Here is a 17,382-nt window from a genome sequence, read left to right as displayed (position 1 = left end):
AACCATGTGAATAGGCCAGATATCATCTTATCTTAGACATGGAAAAACTGGTTCATGCATTCATTTTCAGTAGGTTGGACTATTGCAATCTAGTCTTTACTGGCCTAAACAAAAAATCAATTAGGCAACTACAGCTGATCCAAAATGCTGCTGCACGAGTCCTTACAAACACCAGAAAAATGGATCATATCACACCAGTCCTCAGATCACTACACTGGCTTCCTGTGAGTCAAAGAATAGACTTTAAAATCTTATTGTTGGTCTACAAAGCATTAAATGGTCTAGGACCAAAATATATTCTAGATTTATTAACTCCATATGAAGCATCCAGACCCCTCAGGTCATCAGGGACAGGTCTATTGTGTGTTCCCAGAATGAGAAGCAAACAAAGTGAAGCAGCTTTCAGTTGTTATGCTCCTCACCTGTGGAACATTCTCCCTGCACACCTGAGGTCTGCACCAGCTGTCAGCTCATTTAAATCAGGGTTGAAAACATTATTATTTACTACAGCTTTTACTTAAAGTAAATGTATTTGCTCAATGGTTTTAATCATTTAAATGCTAAATTATTGTCTTTTACTGGCTTCTGTTTTTAATTTTCCTTTAAATGTATTTTCTCTCTCTCTCTCTCTCTCTCTCTCTCTCTCTCTCTCTCTCTCTCTCTCTCTCTCTCTCTCTCTCTCTCTCTCTCTTTCTTTCTTTCTTTCTTTCTTTCTTTCTTTGAAATGTATGATTTTAATGTATTTCTACACTTCTGTAAAGCATTTTGAATTGCCTAGTGTGTGAATTGTGCTATACAAATAAATTTGCCTTGCCTTGCATTATCCCTGGGAAATTAGGGACAAATACTTCTTGTCAATCACGTTTTTACTGAAACTGATGCGTTACATTTTTCTGCTGCATGCTAATGGCTGCTAAAGGCAGGACTTTGACATGGGATTTGACATTAAAGCAAAAACTAGTCTGAGAAATTGCGAGTGAGACATGATCACTGCATTTTGTTCAAATTATAAATATGGTTTATGTCTTGGCCTAGTTTCATTCAGTGGCTTTCTTATCTTTAGAAGATCTTTAAAATGTCATGAAATGGGTTGTGCAAAAGAAAGCAGCTGTACTATAATCAGGATCATGTGGTCACTTATAATCATGACACCATCTTGGCTGCCTGGAGATGGTTGTTTGATGGAACTTATATTCATTATGTTATCACCTTCTATCATATGGATTGTCTTGTTTGAGACCAGGTCTAATTGTTACTGCACAACCATGCACATCCACACAAACTGTGCACAGAGATTTATTTATTTAGTCTATCCTCTGGAGGATTTCCTATTTTTAGTGCGCCTACATTACTGTTATGATATAATCAGATGGTGATACTCTAATTTATAAGACACTGTTTTTTTTGTTTTGTTTTGTTTTTTTTTTTCTTTCAGATTCTTATGAAATAATTCTCAATCCTATCGGTGTCTCTTTCTATCTCTGTCTACTTCATATGCTACAGGCAAAGAGCCTGATGATGATCTGGAATATTAATGCATCAGCTTTCTCCACACACACTATTGCAAAATCTCATGATCTACATTAGGACACATTTTTCCATTTCCATGACATATTTTAGTCATTTTGTAGACACCTCATATTGTTCCACAGCCGTCTGGATAAATGGCAGCATTATTCAGTTCTCTAATGCACTAACTGTCTAGATAGATGGTCTCACAGGGGCCTGTCTTATTGCTCTTATACATAAAGTATCAGTTGCAACAAACTGCTCCAAACATGAAATGTTTATCTGACAGCAAACATCTTCGAACAGCAAAGCAGTGTGGTTTGGAGAAAATGTGGAAAAGAAAGTGAAGATGCAGAATTAAAATGGTTTAAGTGCTACTCAGCATTTGTTATCCTGTCAGCACTTGGTCAAAGTTAGGGAAAGATTCTGGCCATGGTTAAAAGACTGTTGACTTTTGCTAGTGGATGGTAGTGATGAATATCAATGTCACACACTCTGTATGGCCCACCTTCCTCCCACACCTCCTCCCTGAGGCTTTTTCTGATCTCAGAATTGGTAGCTTTCCAGAGCAGACAAATGAGCAAGCACCGTATGCAGCCATTGGCCAGCTGTGAGGAGGAGTAGGCATGATTTGAATTTCTCCTTCAGTCTCTGTTTTTGTTTTTTAAATTCTTCACAAAACTACCTCTGCCACTTTCTGTGTGTACAAATGCAAACAACCCTCATCCTAATGCTACAACAGTAAAACATTCAGCAAAACATCCCATATTATGCTGCAAAATAAAACTAAAGTTCCTTGTGAGGTGAAACCTTGGGCCAGTGTGTCTCCTCAAGCAGTGACGCAGTGTTTATCATGCATTCCATCACTGTTTTGGGAGAAAGAACTCACAAAAAATAACACAATATTTTAAGCGTTTTCCTAAAATATTATTATATAATTATATAAAAAGTCTAAAATATAAAAATATGATTACAAACATTTATTTTCCAAACTTCAGCTGATCAGTTCCCATCTACTGTCAAATCATGCAACATGCCAGACTTTAACCCTACTTTATCACTTTACTCAGCAGTGCACTACAGAAAACTGAGGGGAAGGTATTGAGGAGGAGCATTACTGTACTTAGTTTTATCTGTGCATATTCAAATAATATATTCACATTTGTTTACAGCCCAACTACACAGATGCACCACAGTTCCTTGCAGAGTGTCAGAAATGAAACACTTGATCGGTCTCCAATGGGTACAAAGTGAGAATAAAGGAGAGAGATGGTCAGACTGAGCGAATGTGATTGCAAAAAGACAAAAAAAGGAAAAACAGAGTCCATGGTGCAAATATACTTCCTCCATAGATACACTGTGTGAGGAAATCAATGCTCATGTGTCTCTCTCAGAATCCTGTATGACCTATGCACTGTGTTTGAAGACCTGAGCCCCGTCATCACACTTTCATAAAGCACTGTTCCCGTGCTTACTCACCGCTCCCAGTCTCTGTTAATTCCTCTCATCAGAGGGTTTGCTGAAGTGCATTAGACTCTCAGTTTTACCTTGGGGAATGGATTCTGTATTTATAGTTTACAGCCTGTAGGGATTTTATCCAAGGTCAGTGGTAGATTACCTATTTGGCTCATTGAGCCGTGCGCTCTGTTAGATCCCCTTTTTTAATGTGCATTGGTGATTGATTAAGCCGCTGTGTTTCCATGCCGGTGTGGACCTTGACTGATGCATACAGAGAGCAATATGTATGTATGGATAGCTCTTGTGCTGAATGTGCGATCGATGCATGGACTCTCCTCGCAATAATTACCTCATCCAAGAGAAGGGAAAGCCTGAGGGTTGAGTGTGTGTGTGTGTGTGTGTGTGTGTGTGTGTGTGTGTGTGTGTGTGTGTGTGTGTGTGTATTATCCTTGCTCCCCAGTTGACTTTTTGAGTCATGGATTGTTGCAGTGTCAGAGAGCGTGAAACTCCTCTTCATCAGTCTCCAATCAATGCTGATGATGAAGAGAGGAAGGTATGTGGGACGAAGAGAGAGACAGATGGAGGGAAAACAACAAACTGCAAAGGACAAAGACAGACAGAATGGAGATTATAAACTGAGTGTGAGCGACTGACTGCACGTGCTGGCTCTGCTTCATTCAGGCCCTTTCAGGAAACTTGGGTGTTTTGTAGGAATCACTGCTTTTGTTAATAAAACATACTCACTAAGCTCATTGCAGAGATCTGGGAACATGACAAAAAACAAAAAACAAAAAACAAAAAGAAATCCAGAATAGACATTGCTTATTGATAGAGAAATGAAACTCTTACCAAAAGTGTCCATTTAATTGTCATCAGAGTTTATTTCAGATGTATTTATCTTCAGCTTCATTTCCAGATAAAGCTGCTGAGAATCTGGCTACATGTTGTTTTTTTTTTCTTTTTTTTTTAACAGCCTGTCTGAGTCTGACTTTGTTGCAACAGTGCGGCCGTGTTAGCAGAAACTGTTACAGTGAATACAGTATTATCATCGCTGATAGAAATGTGGCCTCTTCACTAGCTGTATGCTTCCAGACTAATGCAACCCATTATAAGTGCCCTGCCATGAACTCTACTTTTATGATGCCTGATGTTCAGTTTGCATTGACATCGTCATACAGATGTTGATATAGAACTGAGGTCATCGTTAGTGGTTGTGTTTAGAATATTCTGACCCCCCCCCCCACCCCCCAATTTGTACATGGGGATAACAGAAACGTTGAAACACTTCTCCATTTAATGTAATAATGATGTCAGTGTTATGGCAGAGCTGTTGTATTGGATTGCATTAGATTACACAGGCATACTTATCATTATGGCCACTGGATGCGTCAAAGATACACATACTGTACATGTGTAATGGGTTGCATTAGTCTGGAAGCATACATATTCAATTTGAGGCCTTGCTGTCTTTATCATGAAATGAGAAAAAGTCGGAAATGCTTCTCTATGTCACATCAGCTAAGAGCACATTTCCAGTAAGACCTCTTGTTTCCACAGATGCCAGAAAGTGTTCAGGCTTTAGCTGTTTTTGGCAAAAAACAATAAAAACAAAGTATTTTTTGTTGCTGTTTGATGCCATAAACAAATGAAACATGTTTCAATCCATATTTGACCATGCTCACAACATACAAAGCAGCATGGAGTCTTTGATGGTCTTGTCTTTGTTTTGTTTTGTTTCTGTTCACCAGCTTTTTCTTGACAATAGCCTGAATGAGCGTCTGAAATGGACGACGTGACGACCATGGTGGGTACCAAGAACATGGTCACGATATCAAGTGAGAAGGGCTCAAAATCATCATCACCCAAAAGTCAGTGTAAGGCCAGAGGAAGATCAAAGAGGAGCAAAGACTTGAGCAAATTTCATCCACTGATGAAGACCATCAGATGCAGCTGACCTGCTGTTAGGAGTCCTTTCTCAGACAACTTTCAGTAATGTTTTAGTCCACATCACACTTTACATGGAACAACAGGGAGGAGGGTGGATGGATGAAATCATTCCAACCTTTTCATGAAACGTGAAAATGGGGGGAAAAAAAGAATATTTAAGACAGGAATAAGAGGAACAGAAAGACATAGGCACAGCAGAAGGGCAGTGAAGAGCAGAATATATTAAAATGTAAGGCAGGGGAGACAAAAATAGAGAGTGATGAGAGACATAAAGTCAGATGGAAAGAGACGAAATGTCTCTAGCTCCTAATCACCGATCAGGTCTGATGCCAGCTGAGACCTCACCAGTGTCAGTGCTTGTGCTGCCCACACACACATATGCTCACAGTGGCAGGTGGGGGAGTGCAGGTCAATGTCAGGCCTGCTTGTCACTGGCCAGTTTAGAATTGACACCTGATCTCTGTATGATGGCTCTCTCTCTCTGTATGTGTGTGCATTCATGAGTGGGTGAGCGTGTGTGTGTGTGTGTGTGTGTGTGTGTGTGTGTGTGTGTGTGTGTGTGTGTGTGTGTGTGTGTGTGTGTGTGTGTGTGTGTGTGTGTGTCTGTCTGTCTGTCTGTCTGTCTGTCTGTCTGTCTGTCTGTCTGTCTGTCAGTGTGTGTGTGCGATAGAAGCTGTCATGTAGCTGTCTTGTTTGCTCTGATCCCCACTAACCCTCAGTCAAACAACATGCCACTGTAATAGCGGCACATGTGCAGTCCAGAGAGCGGCCACATCAATCACAGTTCTCTCTGATTCTTTTATTCTCGCAAGTTGCTCATAGCTCCAACCTCCAACTTCTTTCTTTGTTTTTTGCAACCTGTTGATGTCGGCCTTTTTTTTTATGGGGGCAGCGATCTTTCAATATGTACAGTATTATGATGAATAAAGTCTGTTTCGTGTATTTGGATAAACGTCAGCTCATAGTTTTTATAGTTGGGAACTTTTGAAATGCCTGGTCCACACCATTATGGGCAATACTTAGTGGCAACAGAACACAAAAAGCTGATTATCTTTTCTTGTTCAAGGTAGCTCTTTTGCTTGTTGTTGTGCCATTGGTTCGACCTGATACACAGTATACTGCTTCAGTTGCAATTATTTCACTTCAACTGCTCTTCATTACTTAGATCTTGGTTTTGGCAGCAGGGAGGAAACACCTTTTTGTGTGTGGTGCTCCTACCTCTCTGGACGTGGGTGTAACACTCAAGCATTTAGAGTGTTTTTAGCCTTCATAAAAAAACACTGTCAGTGTTGTTTTGGGTGCTTCAAACTTTAGTTAGACATCCTTCTGGTTTGGAAATGACCACTACTGCAAAGCTGACACCACTGTGTTTGACCTTAATGAGTGAAACAGTGTTTTTGACTCTTTGTGCTACTCACCATGCTGTTATTAAGCAGAGCCATGCCCCCTGACATCCCCCAAACTCCACGACCCCACTTCAGTTTCAAATGCTGTACGTTTGCAGTGTGCAGAACAGGCTGTCAGGTTGTGCTGAAGTCGTGCTGAAGGACTGCTGAATGTGAAGTTTAGAGTCAAGGCGAGTAGAAATCATTCTTTCAGGCTATCAAAACTTTGAGTTGTTTTCAGTAAAGACAGTAGAATCATTCTCAGAAACAAGGTGTGCTACAAGGCCAAAGAGCAGCTTAAACGTCATTTAGCATTTAGACACCGTCAGAGTATTACAGCTAGCGTCTTTGTCACTGTAGCTGTCTGAGTTCTTATAGCTTCTGTGCCAAGGAGCACTGAAGCTGCTGTGAAGGCTCATGGGGGACCACCATCTTGCTCTGACACATTCTGTTCCTTTAATCTCTCATATTGCTGCTTCCATGACTGATTATAACAGTAATTATTCATAATACAAATTCTAAATAAGAGTGTCATTGGGAACTTTGGAATCTGGACTAGAATGTTTTGCGCTTAACTTCCCAAGATGCATTTGAAACTTTAATTTGTGGTGTATGTTTAAGTATGGGGCTGCACGGTGGCGCAGCAGGTAGTGCGCGTGCCTCACAGCAAGAAGGTTGCCGGTTTGATCCCCAGGTCAGGCGGGGCCTTTCTGTGTGAGGTTTGCATGTTCTTCCTGTGCATGCGTGGGTTCTCTCCAGGTACTCCGGCTTCCTCCCACAGACCAAAAACATGCTCATTAGGTTAATTGATGACTCTAAATTGTCCGTAGGTGTGACTGTGAGTGTGAATGTTTGTTTGTCTTTGCATGTGGCCCTGCAATCGCCTGGCGACCGGCTCAGGGTGTACCCCGCCTCTCGCCCATTGTAGCTGGGATAGGCTCCAGCCCCCCGCAACCCCGAAAGGGATAGGCGGTATAGATAATGGATGGATGTTTAAGTATGAGTACAGAGCTATATCATCAACACGGTGTATGCCAAAAGGCTAATAGGAATCTCCCGCAGCCTTTATGTATTACTTTGACAGTGATCACTCAGTAGACCCTACAAACAGGTAACACATCCCTAGAAAGCAGATTCTTCTATGATTCTAAGACATTTTACATTCTGAAAGAAGCAATTCTTGGGTCTTGGTGCTTATTCAGCACATAGAAAGCACAAGTCAGCTCTTGCTTATCAAATTGCTTGTCAAATTCACAAAAGAGAGCTGGGAGACTGCTCTAGGACAGAATGATATGCAGGCAGCCAGCTTGCTCTTTAAAGTCACCAGAGAGAATAAACCACCAGGATGGTGAACGATAGAGGAATTACAGTATTACTCATCAACATGAGCCACTGAGTCAAAGTATGTTGAACGTTTCTAGTGATTCATCTCCCATTCTCTATTCCAAAAACAGATATCTTCAAACTAAGACGTGATTAGAGTTTTCATCTGATTTTTCAGAACTAGTTTTCAACATGAATCTTTTTCACAGAATTTGCCTTTTAACCTTTATCATGTTGAAACTGACTGCTGCATCAGTTTCATGAAGTCAAGCGGAATTATGTGCATGCAATTGCTACCTGGTGCTGTGGCTAATGACGGTGGTTGGAAATGATTTGAATGATCATTTCCTCATCAGTAGATGGCTATTTGAAACCCTGTGACATTGCTGTGTGCGTGTGTGTGTGTGTGTGTGTGTGTGTGTGTGTGTGTGTGTGTGTGTGTGTGTGTGTGTGTGTGCGTGTGTGTGTGTGTGTGTGTGTGTGTGTGAAGGCTTAAGCACTGCCAATATACTGTTCTGGTCTTGTGTGTGCCATGCACCCTGCTAGCATACATCCTACACTCCAATGCTGCATGTGTTCAGATCTTTTGTAGTTTTGTGTGCACTCATTGTGTGTGTGTTTGTGTGTGTTTTCTATGGGTGTGTGTACATGTCTTTCTTTCTCTTGTTTAAGCTAGCATGTGTGTGTGTGTCTCTGTATGTACAAGGAACTTGTATTGAAATGACTGAATGTTAGTTCCAGTAAAGAAGCAGCTGACCACTTCCCCTGTCAAACTATTCCACCACGTACTTCAACGCTAGATTCAAGTTCACTTACTTTTGTCTCATCAAGACAACCACAGTGCATGAGGAAATAGTTTGACATTTTGGGAAATGCACCTATTTGGAGACTGATCACTCACACATCTGTATGCTAAATATATGGCTGCATCCAGCAGCTGATTATGCTAGCTTAGCACAAAGACTGGTAGCAAGGGGAAATAGTTAGCCTGGAACTGCCCTAATGAAGCGAAATGCACCTACCAGCACCTACAAACATCACTAATTAACACATTATAGTTTGGTTGCAGTAACTTCCTTGAGTCCCGTCACTGGCTGGCTTTTTTACATGTATCCAGTTTTTATGTTGAGCTAAGCTAACTGGCTGCAGCCTTGTATTTACCATACACATGAGTGGTCTTGATCTTCTTCTTTAACTCTGATTAAGAAAGCTAAAAAGTGTATTTCCCAAAATTTTCATTCTAATGAACTATTTCTCCATTCCTTGTCCATCATTTGACAATGATGGTCACTGTAAGGCTTGCATAAAAATAATTATAAATAAAGTGGACAAGGCTTTAACTGTAAATTCTGTTTTCAGCATTCAAATGCTGCTGTTCACAATGGGTAAGACAAGAAATAAATTAAGAAAAAAATAATAATAACCCTCTTAACCCTTTGAGTATTGACACAGGAGGCAACATAGAAATAAATTTGCCTGTTGTCCAGTATGTGTGTGTTTGTGTGTGTTACCACACAAAGGGGCCGTTGGTCACATGCTTCTCTTGAGTTTTCTGCTCTCATAAATGCTGCTTCTTTTCCAGCCTCTGCCTTTTTCTCTGCTACAGTGATTGTTTCCAAATGTTAACATAGCATATCTAATATGTATAATTGATACTACTGTGTGCACTGTTTCAAAGAGGTTTATGTCTTTTGATCCTAAGAGGTTCAACCTCAGTTAAGTCTTCATTTTCAACAGAGATCTAATATTTTTTGCCTCTTTTTTTAAAATCCCTCTTTTCTTGCTCCTTAACCTTCTTAAGTGAACTCGTATACAGTACATTTCTACTGTAAACATGTGAAGTGTCCTTGTCAGTGTGAAGATTTTTCCAAAAAAGGGGCTATAAAAACATTAATTATTGACATACCTTCTTATCTTTTGAGAGCATCTTTTGAAAGCTGTGTGTGTTCTTGATCACCCTGTTTTCCTCCATCTTCTCCTTCTTGGTCCTATAGGTCCCCTTACAAAGAAACACACTGATGATTTAGGTGATAGTGACCGCACGGACGACGAAGGTATTTTTTCCCCCCCCGATGCCAAACTGATTTGCATGACAAGGGAATCCAAACTTACCCTTTCTCCTCCAATTTTTATCTTCTTTGATTTTCTTACATTTCTTGTCCTTTTTTTGAAAGTGATGGACATTTTCTTTTTGCTCTTTACTCGTAAACTCTCTTTTTGGGCTGGATGTGTTTTGTCCTTTTCAGCTTGATGTCTAAAGTTTTCATGTCTACCACCATTCTTTGATATTAATACCTTAACATAGACTCTCTGCTTGGATTTGCTGTTTCCTTTACCTTTTCTTTCCTTTTCTATGTTGCATCCCACCAGCAGATCAAGTACCTATTAACCCCTTAGCCAGCTCTTAACACATTTTTGCATGTTTTTCTTTTAATTCGTCTCGTTGATAAAATCAAATCATGTTCAAAAGATCAACAACTGGCTAACTGGCTTATACCTGAACTAACACGTAGCCCTGTTCACACTTGGGCGTCAAACCAATAACCTTACTACATGATGAGTCTGAGACAATGGTAAAATCAGGACAAAGCCACAGTAATCATCTCTCTCAGCTGTGGTTGCTGCACAGACTGGGTTGTTATCTCTCCTGGCATGGTTTCCTCTCCTACAGGGCAAAGTCAGGGCTAATTTATGGCACACCAGTATGTGAAGCTAACTTTCTGGTCAACCACCCGCAGTGGCTGTTAGATTCAGAATCTAAGTCCAAGTCTGCTAAATTAGCCGTGTTGTAGCTACATAAAATGAGGACTGGCTAGCAGACGTGACAGACTTTGCAATAATACACAAGCCAGTGTTTGGGTGGAGCTGATTTCAAAAGACATTACTGTTGTTATAGTTTGAAGTGATCATCTGGGCTCTCCATTAGCACATAAATACTCAATTTCTATTGGATGGTCATTTCAGTGGCTCATGTGGCTTCTGTCAATGCCATGATTTTCAAATTGTCAAACAGCAGATTGTAATTTAAATTTTGTCAGGGCAACAGAGAAGGCAGAAATAATCATTGGCAGTGGAATATATTTTAACTACTCTATACATATATATAGTTGATATATTTACAATATATTGAAATGTATAAGGTGATTATTTGTTTTGTATGTAAAATCTGACTGTCAAAATTAATTTGGTGAAACTAAAAGAACAATAAGTCCTTTTGGAATGTAAATAATTATGTCTAAAGTTGCATAAAATGAAAGCAAAGTACAATTGTATGTAGGTAAAAATTTGAGTAAATGCAGTTAGGTACCGTTCACCAGGAATACAAAGATGCAAACTAAACTATATTACTAACTCTAGTATATTTACCTCTGCCCATTGAGGTTTAACTCCACTGCTGTTTACTTGTGCTAAGGCTTTGCAAAGAGCTCTCTCACCAAATGCAATTTCCAACTGAAAATCCACAGTGTGATTAAGGTGATCACTCAGAAATATTGTTGAAGTACGACTGGATGAATTCCTTATCAGCAAAGCAACTCCACACTCGTGCAGATGCCTGCACTGGCTCAATGTATTGGCAATGTGCAGTTCAGTACATATATACACGTTAGTTCACTCATATCTCTGTGGCCTGATTAAGTCAAACTGATTCTGCATTTGGAAGTAAATCATATGGTAATACTGAGGTATCTTCCACACGTTTCCACATAGCATTCCCCACATGCTGTTGTTGCTTTTAAGGCATTTAATCCTGTGTGAGTAGTGGGCATATACTGATGAAAAGGAATACTTAAGGGATCCAGTGGATACCTGACAAAGTCTATAGAGCTGAAACATTGCAGTTGCTCCTCTTTATATTTAAATGAAGTGCTGTTTGAAGGCAAAGACAGTGTGCTGGAAATCCATTAATCTCAATAATGCAAAAAGATGAATCTTTTCTTAGTTGCCATAAACAAGCAGCCCTTTGAAAAGTCATATAAGGAATAAAATGTCCTTGATAAAACCCTGAGATAGAGTCATATCCCCTTAAGGCTGCTGCAGTGCAACTTTAATGACAGGCAGAAAGTCTTAATAAGGCACCTCTACTGTATAATGTGACGAAGTAAACAGCAATTACATCCAAATAAGACTCACAACCATCCAGATCCCTTTGATCTATGCCATCATGCTGTTTTTCTGAGAGCTCACACACACACACCCAGACACACACACACACACACACACACACACACACACACACACACACACACACACACACACACACACACACACACACACAGAGGCACACACACCAATAAGATTAGAGAGTCACACAGATCTATTCAATGAAATCCCAGCAAGCTTCAAGCATTATCTCGATAAAGGATGTGGGGCAGACAACTAATCCAGTTTAATATAGAGGAAAATATGCTCGAGAACACACACATACAGACATGCAGTCACTCCCTCTGTTGCTCTGTCCGGGCTGACTCTCATTAGCTCGGGTCCCCCCCCCCCCAGCAATCCTTGATGCTCTTAACGTTTGACCGCTTGTCGCCTTGTCGATGCAAAACTCAGAGAGGACGTCCCCTAACCTTCCCACCCCTCCCACTTAGCAAATCTTGGATTTTACAATCTCTTTATACTCAGTAAAGCTGCTGTTTGTAATCCTTTTGTGCTGGGAATAGAGATGTAAACAGGAAAGTCCCTGAGAGCTGAGGATTTGTTAGAAGCTCCGGCTTTTTTTTTTTTTTTTTTTTTTACAGCGAATATTGCTGGAGTGGTTAAGAGTAGGTACACAGAAGTGGAGATGTCGTGAACTGTGGTATCTATGAGGCTCTTATGGGGCCCCTAGTAGCCTATATAAAGTGTTATATTGCAATACCTGCGAGATATTAATCCTCCTATACACTATGGATATATTACTTTGAGCTTGGAGGGCACAAGGATATAGATTTTGTTGACAGCAAATCCTGGAGCTGAGGAAAAGATGATAAAAGAGCAACTGGGGAATCCAGCTCGCCCAGAGGCTCCAGCTGGTGACATTTCAGGTGGAACTCCAACTACTGAGGCGGCTTGATGTCACATCTATGGAGTAAAAGTGAAACCTCATTTACCACCATGACTCACAATCTTACATATTGATCCACAACTATTGATGTTTGATTAAAATCACACCGTTAATGACAAAGCAAAAGAAAATGTCAAAACTAAACCAACGGAAGGAAAATCACAAATTTAGTGAGTTTACTGCTCACTAAAACACTGCCCTCTCTTCATCACATGTAACCCACTCATCCTCATACTGAACCAACAACACAGGCTGCTTGTCAGTACCCTTCAAAAAGACCCATAAGTTCCAAAATTATTCATATGAGGATTTTCCAATCCGTCACCGCTTTGGTTGAATGTTTAGGCAGCTGACTTCACAGTCGCTGTCACAAGAAGCCAATGTTGACCGCTGGCCAAGTCTCCTGTGTCAACATCAAACACTGTCGAATCAGGTGTCCACCCTGACTTTCTGCGTCCTCCGTGTTCACATCAGATTAGGTTTTGGCCGCTTTCGTATTTTTAAGCTTCAGATCTTATCTGGGAAATCAGAGCTGCTTTAACTGTAAGCCTGAGTGAACAATATTTACAAATTGGGAAGTGATAATTATGATAACGAAGTGAACATGAACTAGAATAGAATAGTAATTACAATTTAGTAATACAATAAAGTAGATCGTATAGGCATTGGAAAAAAAAGACCAAGCTTGTCTTTTTTTTCTGGTTACGACTCGCAACAAGTCCAACGATGTTCTTGTTATTAAGAACAGCATCAAAGCTCTAATATGATGACATATGATGACATGCAATGCAATAAAAGCAAATATGATAAAACAATGTTTTAGCATTTCAGTTCCTGAAAATCAGCTTGTATTTGCAAATGTAATCCTGTGCAGAGTAAATATTTATTTGCACATAGCAGAAGTAAATATGCCACCAAATCTGCATGTCATTACATGTTGGTATTCATGTTATTTTCCACATGCGAGTGGATATGCACCCTAATGAGCCACATCGGCATCACAGTTGCACTGATTACACAGTAGCATTTCCTCTGGAAGCATTTGATTTGGTGTTCACCACTGGGCCACATTTTGTTTCTTGTTGCTTTTTTTCCAAGAGTCCCCGTGGCTTTGCTCCCTGCAGCAAAAGGCTGAAGCCAGGATAAAAAACACCTTTACTCCTTGTGTCTGCCGTTGGTTTGATAAGTCCTCTACACCAGCAGAGGGAGAGGATACCGAAGATGGTGCAACAGCCCGGGGGCATCTCTCAGGGTTTGCTCAGAGAAATCTAAAGCACCTGAATCTCTTTGATCATAACCTCCTCCTTGAGGAAGGAATGATCTACTCCATGTTGGCACAGTACCTATCCTCTGACAAAGTCTCTCTCACCCACACTTATCCCGGGGAAGACTGAATGGTCGAATCACAAGATTGCATCTCATTTTAGCTCTTCTCAAAGCAAGCTTTAATCTCGCTGCTCGCTGTGTAAAAAAACCCTGGAGGACAGTTGGATGGTCCCACCTATGTCCAAACACCTTTACTGAAGACTGAAATCATATAAAGTCACTTCAAACAGAGGGATAAAAGGACACATTGATATTACAAATAACCATGCAAATATTAGAACTTCTAACAATCACCCCAAATATACCATTAGCTCACTTCACGCAAGACGATGATGGAAAGAGAAGAAATTTGCAATCAGCTGAATGAGGATTAATTGATAAGTTAGGGGAATGAAAGGAGAGGTTTAGAGGATTTTTTTTGGCTCTGAGTCTTGCAGTGGCAGCCAATGAAAGATGCCAGGAAACCATAGAGGGAGCAAGCTGGATTGCATAAACTTAAAACCTCAAGGTACAGCCTATTCAATGTACGCCGGGACTTGTTTCAGCCAGTAAATCCAGGTAAATTCAGGTAAATCCATCAAATGCTCAAACATTGCCAAGACAATTTTGTCCTAACCTCACCTCATTACTGCTGACCTTCAGCGCTGAACAGAAAGAGGCAGCTAGAACAGCAGCACTGGATGTATCTCACTGCAGCAGAAATTAATGTATTCCTGTAATACTTGAGAGCACATGCACACATACAGGAAACTGTGTCACATCATGGAGTTCCCACAAAGAGTATACAGATATGAGAAATCATCCATACTGTGTTAGGGTGACATAACACTAATATATGAAGACTTGCTTAGAACCTTTAAATAATCAATTAATGACACTGTCAGCATCATCATCATTCGATGACACTGTCAAGGTTTCTGTGATCATCATAGCTGCTAAATTAAAATTCCAATACTTGTCATGGTTGCGATATCATCATCATTACTATCACAGCTGTCCATATCATTAGTTTCAACATCCTCATCATCAGTGTCATTTTCAACATTATAAACAGTATACAGTAGTTGATGCCTTCACCATCAGTCATCATCAAGGCTGTCAATGTTTGACACAATCATCAATACCATCATGAGAATTATCATCATCAGCATCAGCATCATAGTCATCATCATCATCATCATCATCATTATCACCATGACTGTCACAGTTGACATCGTCATCAGCGTCATTGTCATGGCTGTTATCAATGTCAACATTATCATTAGTGCAGTCGCTGTCTTTTGTACTATACTCAGTCATCATCATCATCATCATCATCATCATCATTGTCATCATCACTGTCATGTTTAGCTTCATTTTCATCAATACTACTGTCACTACCATTGTTGTCATCACTGTCAATGATGTCCTTTCTCATCATCACCACGACCACTGTCATGGTGTCACCATGTTAGCCATCATTAGTATCACATTAACATTAGCATCATCACATTACCATCATTAGAATTATAACAGTCATCACCATTACCATCGTCCATCATTATCATTTGCAACTTTTGTCTTCCCTGCTCTCCTATTGTCAGGCCACACACATATCAGTGCTGTGACACACACACACACACACACACACACACACACACACACACACACACACACCCCATAATCCCCTGACCTTTTTTGTCAGAAGGTTCTGGAAGCCTTCCAGATGAGAGTTATGATGTGCCGCTACATTGTGGCCACTGCCTGCTGCGACAGAGGGAGCAGATCAACAAGGACACAGTGTGCACACAAACACACACGAGGAGACAGCATTTTACCTACATATGCCTCCTTTTAATTTCCTGCTAGATTTTTGTTTTCTTTAACCTAGTTTCATTTTCCCAATTGAGCTTTTTTCAAGGCTGTGTCTATTTTATATTCTCTGTTGGGAAGAAAACAATTTCTGCAGTTGCCCAATATGTAGATATACTGTAATGTTTAATTCCTTCCTCCAATTTCTGCTGCATAATGTCCTGTTTCTCAGCAATCAGTTATTTTTGTACCTTCTCACATACATGAGAAAGGTAGAATGGAAAGTAAAACCACCAAAATCCAACACAGCACCTTAATCAAATAAGTCCTAGTGTGATCGTAACAATCACACTGCTGTACATTATTTACAGTTGAGTACTTTAAGGGCCACTTTTTAAAAGCTTAAATTAACTACGTTCATAACAGTGTTTGCTACTGTGATTAAGTTCCTTCTGAGTTGAAGTTTTCCCAGAGGCGTTTACATCATTTTGTCTTCCCCCTGGATTGTGGGTACTTTAAACACACTGCAGGAAAACTTTCAGACACAAACACTATCCTTAAGCCTCTCTTACTCCCCTCACAATTGAACATCTTTTTATTCTCTTGTCTCGGAGGTAACACTTTTCTATTTTCTTGCTTGGTTAATTTTTAATTCCACGTAGACTCACTGATCTCTCTCTGGACCCGAGTCCCTCAGTGGTAAAACATCAGTGGGATAAACGATGTGTGCTGCTGCATGTACTGCTGGAGATAGTTAGGAAGCAAGATGAAAAGCTTCATCTCTGGGATACAGAAGATGAAAGCAAAACCTTGTTTTGAACATGGGTTGCAGCATGTTGTTAGATCTCCCGAAGTCTTCCCATCCTTTTTGCTCACAATCCAGTCTGCGTTAGAACTACGTCAAGGGCCAAAGCTTTACAATACAGCCCTCCTTTCTTCAACTCCAATCAGCAAGATGTAGCACACTTTAATACAGCTAATTCTACTGCTGACAGCAAGCTCACAATTCTCTTACCTTGACCTAATATTAACAGATGCACCTTCACTTTCAAAGAAATATTCCTTTGTTAATAAAAAGACAGCTACTGCTTTGTTGCAGCATAAGCACTTTTAATGTGGCAAGTCATCTTTTGTTGCATTTTTTGCCTATTGTTTTATTACACTGTAATTATGGAAATGGTTGCGCTGTGATTTAAAAGCTGAACAAACATCATGTCCTTCACATTAACAAAAACCTTTGAACGATTTCAAAAGAAACGTGTCCCATTCAGTTTTAGTTCTGTTTAATTTCCTCTGCTGCTGTACGCTCTCACATGCATCTATATTCACAGAATCAAGGGAAACATTTCCCCCAGCTAAATAACTATGAAAAGCTAACCTGAATTCATATTAAAGTTTCAATAACGCAGTGCTTTTTCATAAAATTGTCAAGCCTAAAATGCCATTTTGTGTTGATTTTCCCACAGATTAATTGCACAGGTTTCACCTCAACATGGTATGACAGCTTAGATTGCCACTCTTGCATGTTGACAGTCCATTGCCTGGAGGAAAATTAAAACTCACCACATTAAATATCCTGTTTCATTAACATCCATA

The 17,382-nt window shown here is 40.1% G+C and overlaps 1 protein-coding gene across 3 annotated transcripts in view; it reads left to right on the top strand.

The window, feature by feature from the left end:
- nlgn1 (neuroligin 1) overlaps window positions 1-17,382 on the top strand; it is a 316,065-nt gene that overhangs the window by 113,668 nt on the left and 185,015 nt on the right. For 2 of the 3 annotated variants that reach the window (XM_070960103.1, XM_070960104.1), the window contains one exon: window positions 9,617-9,676. The exons of the other annotated variant lie outside the window; for it this stretch is intronic. In XM_070960103.1, the coding sequence (XP_070816204.1) occupies window positions 9,617-9,676 (60 nt within the window). The remainder of the gene's footprint in view (window positions 1-9,616; window positions 9,677-17,382) is intronic. 3 annotated transcript variants of the gene reach the window in all.

The sequence above is a fragment of the Chaetodon trifascialis genome, chromosome 4, assembly GCF_039877785.1.
Source record: "Chaetodon trifascialis isolate fChaTrf1 chromosome 4, fChaTrf1.hap1, whole genome shotgun sequence".
Taxonomy (NCBI): Eukaryota; Metazoa; Chordata; class Actinopteri; order Chaetodontiformes; family Chaetodontidae; genus Chaetodon; species Chaetodon trifascialis.
The sequence above is the reverse complement of the archived record's forward strand: the minus strand, read 5'-3'. Positions and strand labels throughout refer to the sequence as shown.